The following is a 12,101-nucleotide window of genomic DNA, read 5'->3' on the forward strand; positions in this document are numbered from 1 at the left end:
GTGCACAGAAGCCTTTCCCAAGGAAAGGCTACTTACCTTGGGAGTTTGTAAACACGTGACACATCACGCTGTACGTACACACACACTTTACACATCACTTCTCAATACTGAGGTGAGATGCCTTGTGATAAAAGTAATGTACATACTCATTGACATTGTTCATGCTTCACAATGAGATGGGATGTACTTATCATGCTTTAGTTTCAACCATAGCTCCAGGCATGCCAGAATTTTAAGACAAGATGATAAATTATATTAAATATGAACACACAAAGACTCCAGTTACTGTAAGAAAGATCAGTAACTTAGTTCCTTAAGTGAATAAAGTGCTGTGGTCAGTTCTGGAAGCAGTGGTGCAAAAGTAAAACTGACAAACACAAAAACAAGTAAAGAAGCTTCATATACTATGTGACAATTTGTGTAAGTGTGAGAAGCGTGCAAAAGTGGCAGATTTATCCCTTGCAGATACAAGTCCAGAATACAGAATTCCCAGCCCCAGTTTCTGAAATAATTAGAATATTTGAGTGTAATTAAAGATCCATTATTAAAATGACATCAAAGATGTGCCTCTAGAATGAGGCACTGTAGGATGAATCTGGCATGGAAGGGTGCATTTCAGTCACCTTTGTAACAAAGAAGTATAGTCAAGACTATCACTTTCACAGACAAATACAGAAGAAAATACGATACTACTGGTTCAAACAATTGCCACAGCAAGGGCAGTATTAGACTGTGACAATGCATGGGAGAATCTGAGAGAAGACAGAAGAAATGCCCCACTAGGTCAGAACTATGGTCCATCTAGTCCAGTATTTTGCCAACAGCAGTAGGAGAAATACCATTAAGGGACAGAACACAAGCCTGGCCTGTGGACTACTGGCCTCACAGTCTCCCAGTATCCACAGCTGTCCTACCTAAGATGGCAGAAATACCTACTACCTGCTAGCACCAGCTCGCAAAACTGTTTTCCCATCATTGTATCCAATCACTGTTTCAATTGGCTAGTAACACCTGTTTCAAGAAGCTCTGAAAGCAACAGAACCCAGAAGTTCACTGCTCTAGATGGGAAAAAAGCTCCCATCTATTTAAAATTTATATCCTCTTAATTCCAGCATTTGCACCATGGTTCTAGCATTGCAGGAGTCACAGAATTACAGTTCTGCATTTATCTTGTTCACCGCCTTCATGATTTTATAAACATCACTTACATCTTCCAATCTTTAGTAACTCAACAAAATAATCCAGGTATCAACTCTTCTAACACTATGAGCAATCAGCACAGCATCAAGGAAGGACTCTGCTCAGCTACTGCCAAAATACTGCCATCCCCTGACAAGCAGGACCACCTTATGGTTAAGGAAGAAGTGATACAGCCCTTGGGTCTACTCAAAATATCTTCTCTGTTCTGAGACAAAGAATTTATGAACACAGGTTAAAACCTGGAAATCAGAACTCGCTTGGAGAAAAAAAAAAGAAAAAGAAACCCAAGTCTTCTATCTGTAAAGATTCTGAGAATTGGTGAGACTGAAAATTAAGTGCACAGTAAGCTCTAATCAAAAGGTTAATGAATATACAAACAAGGCTCCAAGGACCAGGAGTATTAATGTTTATGAACACATTCACTCATCAATGTAACCCTGGCTGGAAAAGCATTTCCTTGAACTTTGGCAAACTGACAAATTTCCAAACTTTTCTTTGGCGCTGATAGTTATTATCATGCACATCCACCAACTTTTGTCTACAGACATGCTCTTTTATTTCTAGACAGTAAAGAAGACATGAGATGCATTTCTCCACTGATATTTGAAAGGTCCTCTCAAGAAGTTCAAACATAAGATTATTGTGAAAACCATGACATCCAGGCCAGTTTGCCTGAAGTATAACTGAACTCGAATGGGAAAATGACAGTCTAAGTATTACCTAAGTATGCAAGTCTGTGCAACATAACCAAAAGACATAGTTCTCACCAATGCAGCAAAACTTGCTCTCACCTCCAGCTGTGATATCAGTTTGACTGGGCACCACTTCATTTATCTTTGTGCTGAACAATACTGCTCTCTTGAACAGCAGAATATCTGCAGCAGATGGCATTTAGGAGGAAAATGCGAAAGGTGTAGTCAGGGTGAATGCTGAGTGACTGCTGTTTTCATTCAAAGGAAAAATGCACCTATTTCAAGAGGTTTTCTCTTGAAAACTCATTTTTGATAATTTGTTTTCCAACAATGGGAAGAAGAATTCTATCTCTGAGCCAGGAACTGACAGTGGACCTCATCTACAAGCTTGTAGAGAAGGACCTAGAGTGTTAAGTCATTTTAAGTCTTCATTCTTCAGGGGTGTTGTGTTAATAAAGTAGATCATGATTTCAGTTTTCCTTGTCAATGAAGTCTGTAAGTTAGACAGACTATGAGACAGCTCAACGGGCTGATGGTTATGGAACAGTAACTTGTCCCAGCAGCCTATGGATCTCATAAGAGTGGAACAGCAATAACTGAATAAATGCCACCTGCCAAAACCCAGGATCTGTTAGATGAGACCTGAAATCATAGTCTTGGGCTGCTCACACAAGAAATTATGGATTGTGCTGAGGATCTCAGTGAAATTTTATGTTCAGGATTTGTGAACTTCACTTATCCTCTCACAGTGGTGAGGCAGTCAGCAAGAAAAATTTTACTTATCACTGACAGTGGGACTACAGATCTGTGGTATCAACAAGGGGCAAAGAGCAGCTATCCAGCTTCTCACTTCTGTAACAGTTTTGGTATCAAGAATCTTGCCAAAACCAGTGGTTGCTCCAAAGCTTGGAAACACAGCAGAGCTGATCCTCACACGTCTCCTGTAGCATTTCAAGCAGTACTGTGTTTCTCAGTATTATACAGGGGAATGGTGACTAAGGAAACAAGTTCAGGAAACAAGAAGTCTGAGAGTGAGGTCTGGTAAAAGACTACGTTTTGGGAGTTTCTGGCATTATGAACAGCAACTCCAGTCCTAAAAGCTCTGTACTTAGCAACCAGGCTGACAGAAGTGTAACACAAATACACCTGTACAGAAAGCAGTGAGCAGTATGAAAATTTGTGGATGTGCAGATGTTTTTGAAATAACTAATTCTTTAGCTCTGTTAGCGCATCAGAAAATGTCTTCTTGCTGGAGTTAGACACTGAGGGCTTCCTTCATAAAAATCTTCAGCCACATTTTCTAGGTTTCCTGCAGTTGTATCTGTCACACAGATTCCTAGGCTTTCTGATGCAAGGTCTGTGCTACTGCTTTACCCAAGAGATGTACCTGGACTTTTAATTTTTTGTGCTTGACGGGATACACAGCAGAGGGTTTGCAGTTAGTAATGTTTTCCTGGAATGCAACTGTCTTCCAAACAAGAGAAAAATCACAGCATCCACTATTTGCTGAACAGCATTGGTGATTAATCTGTGCAACTTCAAGAACACCACCCTGTGTTTATACGAATGTTTTATATAGAAAATTCTGCGTGGATTCAAATACATATGTACTTTTCCTAGAGAGTTTTCTAGCAGTGCATTTCAGAAACATAAATTTCTGACAGTTAAACCAGAAAACTTAAAAAATGTGCACCAGCCTGTCATCCCAAAAGCAAGCAAACCAGAAGATTCCTGAGCACAACTGAAGCATTGCAACACTCTTCTAACCCTTTATGCAACATGAACGAAGGTGAACCACAACAGTGTGGTGTTCCCACCATCACAAAAAACCCCTACTTCACGTATTTTTCTTTCTGATTCCACACTACCAATAAAAGTTTTTACACTCTTTGTCAGCCTAACACAGCACAAATAAGGAATCAGTACAAAAGAAGGGAGACAGTGCTGTGTACTCTATGAACACATGTTTTCATGAAAATTTCTGTAAATGTAAAGTCACAAACCCACAGAAGATATGAGTTTACCTAACAAAAACCAAACACTATTCAGGCAATTCAGCAGTTAGTTCATATTTAGCCCAGCATTTTTTTAATGGAAATTCAACATATATGTTCTAATATAATGTGGAAGAAATTTCAAACCCAAGATAGGCCAAGCCACGCAAGTATTTTCTTTGCGATGGTTATTTAAGTAACTATGATGAGGAAAGGCCCAGCACATCTATTCTAAATAGAGGACATAACCCCTGCCCTTATGTAATACCTGGAGGCCAGCTGGCATTGCTGGATTTACTTCCGATCTTGTTTGTTGGTGGAGATTTGGCAGGTAACCAACTATCACCAGCAGGGCCTGCATGGCTGCTGAGTGGGTCGCCCTGGATTATGTCAAACTGGTTGTAGGGCGATCCTCCACGAGCCTTTCCAGGGGGCACTATTGCACCTGAAGCATTAAAAACATACGTTTACACTCAGTAAAGGCTGGGATCTTTAGGTGTATGATATATTAAACCAAAAATATTTAAGATGCATACTGCTGAGGCAAGACATAGCTTCATCTAAGCTATTTCACCTCTGGCAAGATGATCCTACAAGGGCATTCCCAAAATTCCCCTTCTCACCATTTTTGTGCATATTGGCATCTTGTGAAGCCACAGAGGGCAGCCCTTCCATCATAGTCCACTGCTTAAAGCGGGATTCTGTTCCAGCCTCTTTCCCTCCCACCATGCCATAATCCATGCCACTTGAGCCAAAGCCTGTGAAACAAACGAACAAAACTCCATTGTCATTTTCAGTTTTGTTTTTAAATATCTTTAAACAGGGAGTCATTGTGATCATAAGAAAAAGGTGAAAAAAAAAATCAACAACAGCAAAGGGTATGTTCAAGTTCAAGGGGCATCTTCCAAATAAGTATGTTAGGTCAGTATGCCATGATATGCTTTCTTCATAGGTTTGTCTTCTTCCCATGTAATGAAAAATAATGCAATTTGATTCAAAGTTGACACTTGTCATAACCTTCACTCTAATGCTTACACATATATTATTCATTTCTGGACCCAGCCATAAGTGATTAACACAATTACCATATTAATAATAAGGAAGATACAGGCAATGCACCAAACCACCTTCCACAGAGCACTTACCACCTGAACCGTATCCAGGTATTTGCCCTTTGGTCTGTAAATCTGAGAGACCCACATTCAAAGGATTGGGTACCATGCTGTCTAAATGTGGCTTAGGCCCAACAGGGTGGGATGGCGAATGCTTCATGCCAGGCTGCCTCTGCTGCTGCTGCTGGAGGGCACTCACCATACGAGCAATCTGCAAATGAAAGAAAAAACTGGTTCATCTATGCTATCCTGTAACATAGAATTCCAGTAAACATAAAGAAATGGTGACTTAGAAGAGATCCAAAAGACCCTGCTCCCCATAAAGTGCAATATGAAGAGAGCAGATGACATTACTAAAGCCAGCACCATCTCTACTGCAGACTGCATTTCCCCAGCACATTTTGTACTTCATATGACTGACAAAAGCAGTGCCACGCACCTGTTGCTCCTGCTGTTGTCGCACAGCTTGAGATAACTTTCTCTGGCTCTGTAACAGCTGTTGCTGCTGCTGCTGCTGCTGCTGAAGGAGGAGCTGACAAGCCTACAAGACAAGTGAGGGTGGGAAGAGTGAAAATACAGAGCTCATCAAGCGAAATGTAATTGCCAGGAGCTATTCACTAGCAAACTCCTTGCTCAGAACTTAGGTAAACTGTTTCTCATTCCACTCACTCAAGTAAAATGACAATGAAGGCATTAGAAGAATACCACATCCTTCACTTGTTTCTAATTTAACATTATGCAACAGAATTACTTGTACCTGCTTTATTACCATCACTATGACTACAAGTCTGAAGAAAACTTCATTAAAAATCAACAAACAACTGCTTTCTGTGCAAAAACCTGGCTTAGAGTCATTACTAACCCACTGCAGTCCACAATAATTACATGGGCCTATTTGGTTTATCTGCTGCCTTCTAGCAGGGCTTTACTACCCCTTCTAACAAAGGGGGAATACTTGTACAAAATAACATCAGCAGACCAAAACAGAATAAGCATAAGAGGAAAACTCTTTCAGCAGACAATTTGTAAACAATCTGTAGTCTTGTTTCACGAGATTACTAGCTACTTACTAATTGAAACTGGGGAATCTGTGGAAGCTGGCTCAGCATGGCAATCTGTTGTGGAGAAAGCTGGGGGCCCATATTGAAAAGACCAGGATTCAAGCCACTGTTGGGAAACTGTTTGAGCATGGAGGCTGAAACCTGCATGGAAACCAGTTACATAACCTGAATGCACTGCCACGAGGAAAAGATGATGAAGTAGAAGTATTTCTATAAAGGAACAAGTATGACACCAATCTTCGATGGTGCTCTGGGAAAGACATTACAGATTTATTAACACATCACATTTAAACATGCACAATCTGTAACTTGGGCTGAGTGAATACCTCACTTGATTGACAGTATACAGTATTACATGTGCAGATGCAGACACACACACAAAGATTCCTCCCCCAACCAATCAGGTGCTAGAGACTGCACTAAATTTAAATGCTGATATATATATATATATATATATATATATATATATATGCAGCTAACCAGTAATCACAGTACTGCATTATCACATTAAAAATGTACTGCTCTACAAGGGAAAAGAAAGGCATTCAGGCAGTCACCGGAGCAAAGAAACAGTGCCTCACAGAAAGAGTTAATCTCTTTGTACATTGAATAAGATATAGTAAAAGACAGGAGTAGGTGGAGAAGAATCCCCCCATTTCTCCCTGCATTATTTGAGAGTTACACAAGTACAATTCAAGAGAGTATCAAGAATTGTTCACCAAGTCCAAAGCAGAAGGTAAACTTGTACATTTGGAGACCCTGAGGTCTTAAGATTAAGCTCTGCCATGTAAATGTAACATGTAGCCCTTCATCAAACATCTCTTTTGGGGGGGACAGGAAGCACAGGACAAGACTACTTAAAAAAATTAAGCAACCTGTCACACTTCAGAAACACTTTAAGCTTTCACGTTTATTTGTTCTTCTTAAAATACTTTGCAAAAGCCTATGTAAGACATATGATTCCCAAATCCACTTTTGAGGTTTAAAAATACTGGTAGCGAGCATTTACCATCAACTGCCTTGGAATATGATAGAATGCTAATGTTTCTGCACTGAGTTTTCAGCACTTTCACTACGAATTTTAATGGTTTTATCTTATTTAATTTTTCCATTTCTTAACATCAAGTTGAGACTAAGATAGGTGTATAAGTAACCTCAATGATGTGCTCTGAAGGCTGTAGCTCTACTTTTACAAGTAATCAGTTGCTATAAATTCCTTACCTGGGGAGAAAGGAATTGGGGAGGCACTTGCGCCCGGATATTGGGGGAAGGATTTAGTGGCTGCACTGGTGTGTGCATGCCCCTCGATTGTGCTGTGCTGTTTCCAAACAAACCATGATTGCCACCCTATAAAATTAAAGCAGTAGTGAGAAGATGAATCCTGCAGGATAATGGATTTCTATGCTAGTAACTACATATCAGTAACAATGAGCCAAGTACTGACTTAAACAGAGTTCCCTTAGAATCACCGACGTTTGCCTAAAATCAGTAATATTTGGCCTGGGTTAAAACCACTGTACTACATTTTTGAGATGCAGGTTGTTTCTCCTCTAACACTGAAGGGTCATGCTTATCTACTTACTTCAAAGCACATGACAAATCTAATGTTTGAATATTTTGCACATCACGTGTTGGGAAATGGAAACTTGGAGAACAAACAACAAACTAAAAACTCCTTTCTATTGGCTTACAAGTATGACAAGACTGTGTCAGCAAGAATTCTGATCCCCCATTTTAGAGAAGACAGGTACTTTGCCTGAGATATCACTCATAAGGCTATTATTTCCTCTGCAGGCCTTTCATTAACTGAAATTTGAATTCTAAAATCCTATTAAAAATTTTCCTTCTGCCATGAAAATTTCAGCATTCTGGATCTGGATATTTTCCTTCCCCTTTTCTCCAACAAAATTTGGAGAAAATTTTCAAGTGAGAAAATGAATTGTGGTTTTTTTTTTTTTCTTCAGTGATTTGTTTTCTAACACAAGACGACTTGCTGTTTGAGGTTTTTTTATGGGAAGTATTTACTGGTTTATAAGCAACTTCTGTAATAAACCTTAATGCATGAAAAAGACCAAAGAATATTTGTCATTGTATTTCATGATTTCAGCCTCTTGAACAGACTTTTGGTACCATTTTTCAAAAAAAGCAACAAGAAATGTTACAAACTGTCTCCTACACTAAGGGAGCTACACTCTCTTGCTTCTAAAAGCTGAAACCCATACTCCAAAAGCACCCTTATGTGCCATGATTTTGTCCTTTCAGTTTCAAGACCCTCAGAATTTCCCTGCTGTATATTAGGGTGTCTGTGACCCTCAGATACCTGGGGTTCTAAAGAGCATATTTTCCACTCCTCAGCCATCATTCCCCCATTCTGCCTGTCCATGCCAGCATTTCTGCACCCAACGTAAGTTCATCATTCTTCCAAACTGAGATTGTGCAGGCCTTCACTAAAACCTTTCCTTCCCTTATACACCAGGATTTCATAAATCCTACCATAATACTGTGCATAACACTCCTACCATAATACTGTGCATCCTCTGCTATCCTTTTGCTCAAACACAAGTCACTCCTCCTGCTTCTACACCAGCAGCACTATGGATTGCCTCATTCATCTGCATCCCCCTCCACTTAAAGTGTCTTCTCTTTCAGAAGTAACTCCTAAGCATGCAGGAAGGCAAACAAAAAACCCCAAAAGACAAGAGATTTTATTCTGGAAAGAGCCAGCTGGAGTCAACTACACATTCACACTTTTGAGAGGTCTTGAAGCTGCAGTTACACTTTCAGTCCTCTCTAGAACTCTACAGAATTCTGCACACTGAGATCAACAACATGCCTGCAAATTTTGGACTTAATCTGATGTTCAACACTGTGTCACATAGAAACAGAAAGACAACACAAAGAAACACCATCATGTTAGGCATGTGACTACATAAGCTAGACCAGCTGCAATAATTAGGTACTATTCTTTCATTTCCTAGTATTCCTAAAATATTTTCTTTTAGAATAATGCAGAACATAATAGCCAGAAATTCTTCCAAACTGCAGTTAATCACTTAATTTCTTCCCCACCATTTTCCTCTACACAAAAATATTTCTGCTTCAGGAATTTTTAAAGGCTACTAAATCAATCCTTACTTTGGACTGTGAGGAAGGGAGAAGGGAACAGGCACAATGCTAAATCACTGCAACATTTTACAGGCACATTTCTACATACAAGGTCTTTGAGTGGAGTCTGAAAAAACTCAGTGTTGGGCTTGATGAGGCACATCAACAGCCTCTAACTGGGTTTTAAGCCAGCAATTAAAATAAAGGATGCCACTAACTTCACGACTTCTGAAAAGCACTTCTACCTGCTGTTGCACTGTGATTTAGGAAGAGGCCAACAAAACCAGACAGAGTACATTCTGATGCTAGGAACCAAAGTGGACTGCTTCTCAATGGCCTGATACAGCTGAAATTTCCATTAACAATTTTAATCTATTCAGCAGAAAAACAAATGCAAGCAACCAACTAACCAGGATTAAGCCCAGGTTGCAGCCTTATAACAATGCATCTTATAAGGTGGCCTGCTTACTTGTCTAGCAGCGAAGTTTTGGGGACTGAGCCCTGAGCCGATTGCCCCAAGGCCGACGTTGGATAGTGTGGAACCAGAGGGAGACAGCTTGTAGCTGGGAGAAGGGGAGAAGGGAGAGCAGGGAGCCTCATCCCCAAGGCACCCATCTTGATTGGAGAAAGGCAAAGTCAGCTGAAGCAGCAGTTAGCCAACAGCAGGAGTTGGTTAGTGAAGCAACAGAATGCAAGAGGAGAGAAAGAGGGACGGTGAGTGACTAGGAAGAAGCAAAGGTAATTTGTAATAGCAGTTACAAGGACAAAACTTCTGATTCAAACGATCACTTGACAATTAAGATTTTGGTCCAAGGAGATAATCGATAAATTCCTATGTTTTCTTTTTAAAAATACATTTTGAACTCTCATGAAATTTGTTTCTGATAGTGGCTATTACCACTACAGAAATAAACAAATCTTGAATGAATTCCTCATGTTAGCACACACCTACCAGCATAATTTGTTAGGAAACGCATTAGCTTTGCTCATGGTATTTATTTAATTATGCCACCAGAGGGAGTTGACAAAACTTTTTTTTAGCTTGTTATACCAAAATGGAGGAGTTAAAAAATTCCTTGACAGTTAACACGCCCTCAGAATTTTTAAACCAAATTTATTTTCCATTTTATATGTGATAAACTGTATTTTAAAAAAACAGCCCTAGAGCATTCTGAATCTATTGGACACTCTCCAATTCATAATGTGAAGCAATTAATAATTGATAATAACAGTGAAAGCTTCTGTTTAAAATAGGCAAGAATATGAAAGAAACACTACCATAACATACAACAGATGTCACAGAGAAACAGATGTCATACAGAAGCTTACAGTACACGGACATACAGCATAAGGGGTTGTGGAATTTAGAAAGGGTGTTTCCAATAAATGCCAGACATGAAAGAAGAAAAAAATCTGGAAGACTGTGATTACTTATATTTACTTAGATCTCAACCAATTTTTTTTACAGTAGATGACTGTAGTTAGTAGCCAAAAGAATCATCATGATGAAACTGACAATGAATTTCATTGCTACCAGTAGTTTACCCTTCCAAGAAAAAAAAAAAAAAGTAATTTCTGTCTACATCAAAAACAATCTATTCTAGAATAAAAAGCCTCACTCTCCCCAATTTAGTTTGTCTATGCACACCTGACACCTGTTTTATACACATGTTCATTCTACCAATGTAACTCCCCCACACCTTTTATTACTGAGCTCATTCAGGATTATTGAATTTTTAGCACCTCTGGAGAAGCAGGGTAAAAACTGGGACCTTGAACACAGAGGTTGGTATTAATTTATCTAAAGATATTTCTCTCACCTTCTCAAAATAAGGCCCACTATCTGTGGTTCCCATGTCTTTGGAATTAGGTGGACGGAACCCAGATCGATCCTTTCTCATCATGTCATTAAAATCCCCGAGATTCATGGCTCGTTTGTCTACCTCAAACTTCTTATCTGGGAGACCACCTGTAAAAAACCAGGAAATTAGTGCAAATAATCTCTACCATGTTTCATGACAGCAGGTTCATAGCCAAAGAAATAATCTTTAAGATCAGGATATAAATTACATCTGTCTTATAACTTAGCATAGATACAGTTAGTATTAAAAGTGTTGAAAAATTAATGTAGGAAGTTTCATTTAACACTGAACATGTCAATTTACTTTATAGAGTTTAATGTGAAGTAGTTGTCACAATTTATGTACAGATATAAACATACACATTTCAACTAATTATATTAATTATTACCTAGTTCTCTATGTCTTCCAAAACCTGCACTGTCATTTGCTGGAATTCAGTATGTAGAAAGACCACCATTTAAGCTCTCCATGTATTCTACTTAGCCTTTACTGGGTTTGATACTGAGAAATTCTTTGCGATGCTTTGAAAACTTTGGTCACATGCATATCATTTGGTCAGAATTCTCCTACAAGAGTTAAGTGAACTTAACTCTGGAACACAAGAGATCGACTGGTATACTGTAACTTCAGACAACCAGTCTCCCTCAACCTGTACACAATAACACAGCCACTAACAGAGACACTTCCCAAACACCTGCTAAAGTCTCCTGCCATTGTTTAGGGAATAACCTGGTGGAGTATGAGGAGATGTCAATAACAGATGACCAAACTGAAACATACATGGTGAACAAGACAATCGACTTTCTCTAAAAGCTTTATCATCAGCTGAAGAGCTGACTGGAAGAAGTTTTCTACCTTACACACTGAACTGTTGCCAAGGAACAATTATTGTGGTCGTATGTGGCACCTGTAAGCTATCAGATGCATATTGCTATGTTGAAATAGATGGAAAACATCTTCGTTTTAAAATACGGATGTGACAGAAATGAGCTTGACTGGTGTTTTTAGTTTTAAAGAATACTGTTTAGTTAGTAGCACAGATGGTCTTTCCAAGAACCGTTTGAAAAACACGTCA

General features: G+C 39.1%; 1 protein-coding gene across 8 annotated transcripts in view; it reads right to left on the reverse strand.

The window, feature by feature from the left end:
• TNRC6B (trinucleotide repeat containing adaptor 6B) overlaps window positions 1-12,101 on the reverse strand; it is a 135,952-nt gene that overhangs the window by 20,354 nt on the left and 103,497 nt on the right. For 4 of the 8 annotated variants that reach the window (XM_039571498.1, XM_039571503.1, XM_039571502.1 and 1 more), the window contains 8 exons: window positions 10,985-11,133; window positions 9,634-9,804; window positions 7,281-7,406; window positions 6,069-6,200; window positions 5,438-5,539; window positions 5,032-5,209; window positions 4,510-4,644; window positions 4,155-4,331 (listed from right to left, as the gene is read on the reverse strand). In XM_039571498.1, coding sequence (XP_039427432.1) covers window positions 4,155-4,331; window positions 4,510-4,644; window positions 5,032-5,209; window positions 5,438-5,539; window positions 6,069-6,200; window positions 7,281-7,406; window positions 9,634-9,804; window positions 10,985-11,133 — 1,170 coding nt within the window. The remainder of the gene's footprint in view (window positions 1-4,154; window positions 4,332-4,509; window positions 4,645-5,031; window positions 5,210-5,437; window positions 5,540-6,068; window positions 6,201-7,280; window positions 7,407-9,633; window positions 9,805-10,984; window positions 11,134-12,101) is intronic. The other 4 variants (XM_039571501.1, XM_039571499.1, XM_039571504.1 and 1 more) reach the window with 2 other exon arrangements.

Source organism: Corvus cornix, chromosome 1A (genome assembly GCF_000738735.6).
Source record: "Corvus cornix cornix isolate S_Up_H32 chromosome 1A, ASM73873v5, whole genome shotgun sequence".
NCBI classification, from domain to species: domain Eukaryota; kingdom Metazoa; phylum Chordata; class Aves; order Passeriformes; family Corvidae; genus Corvus; species Corvus cornix.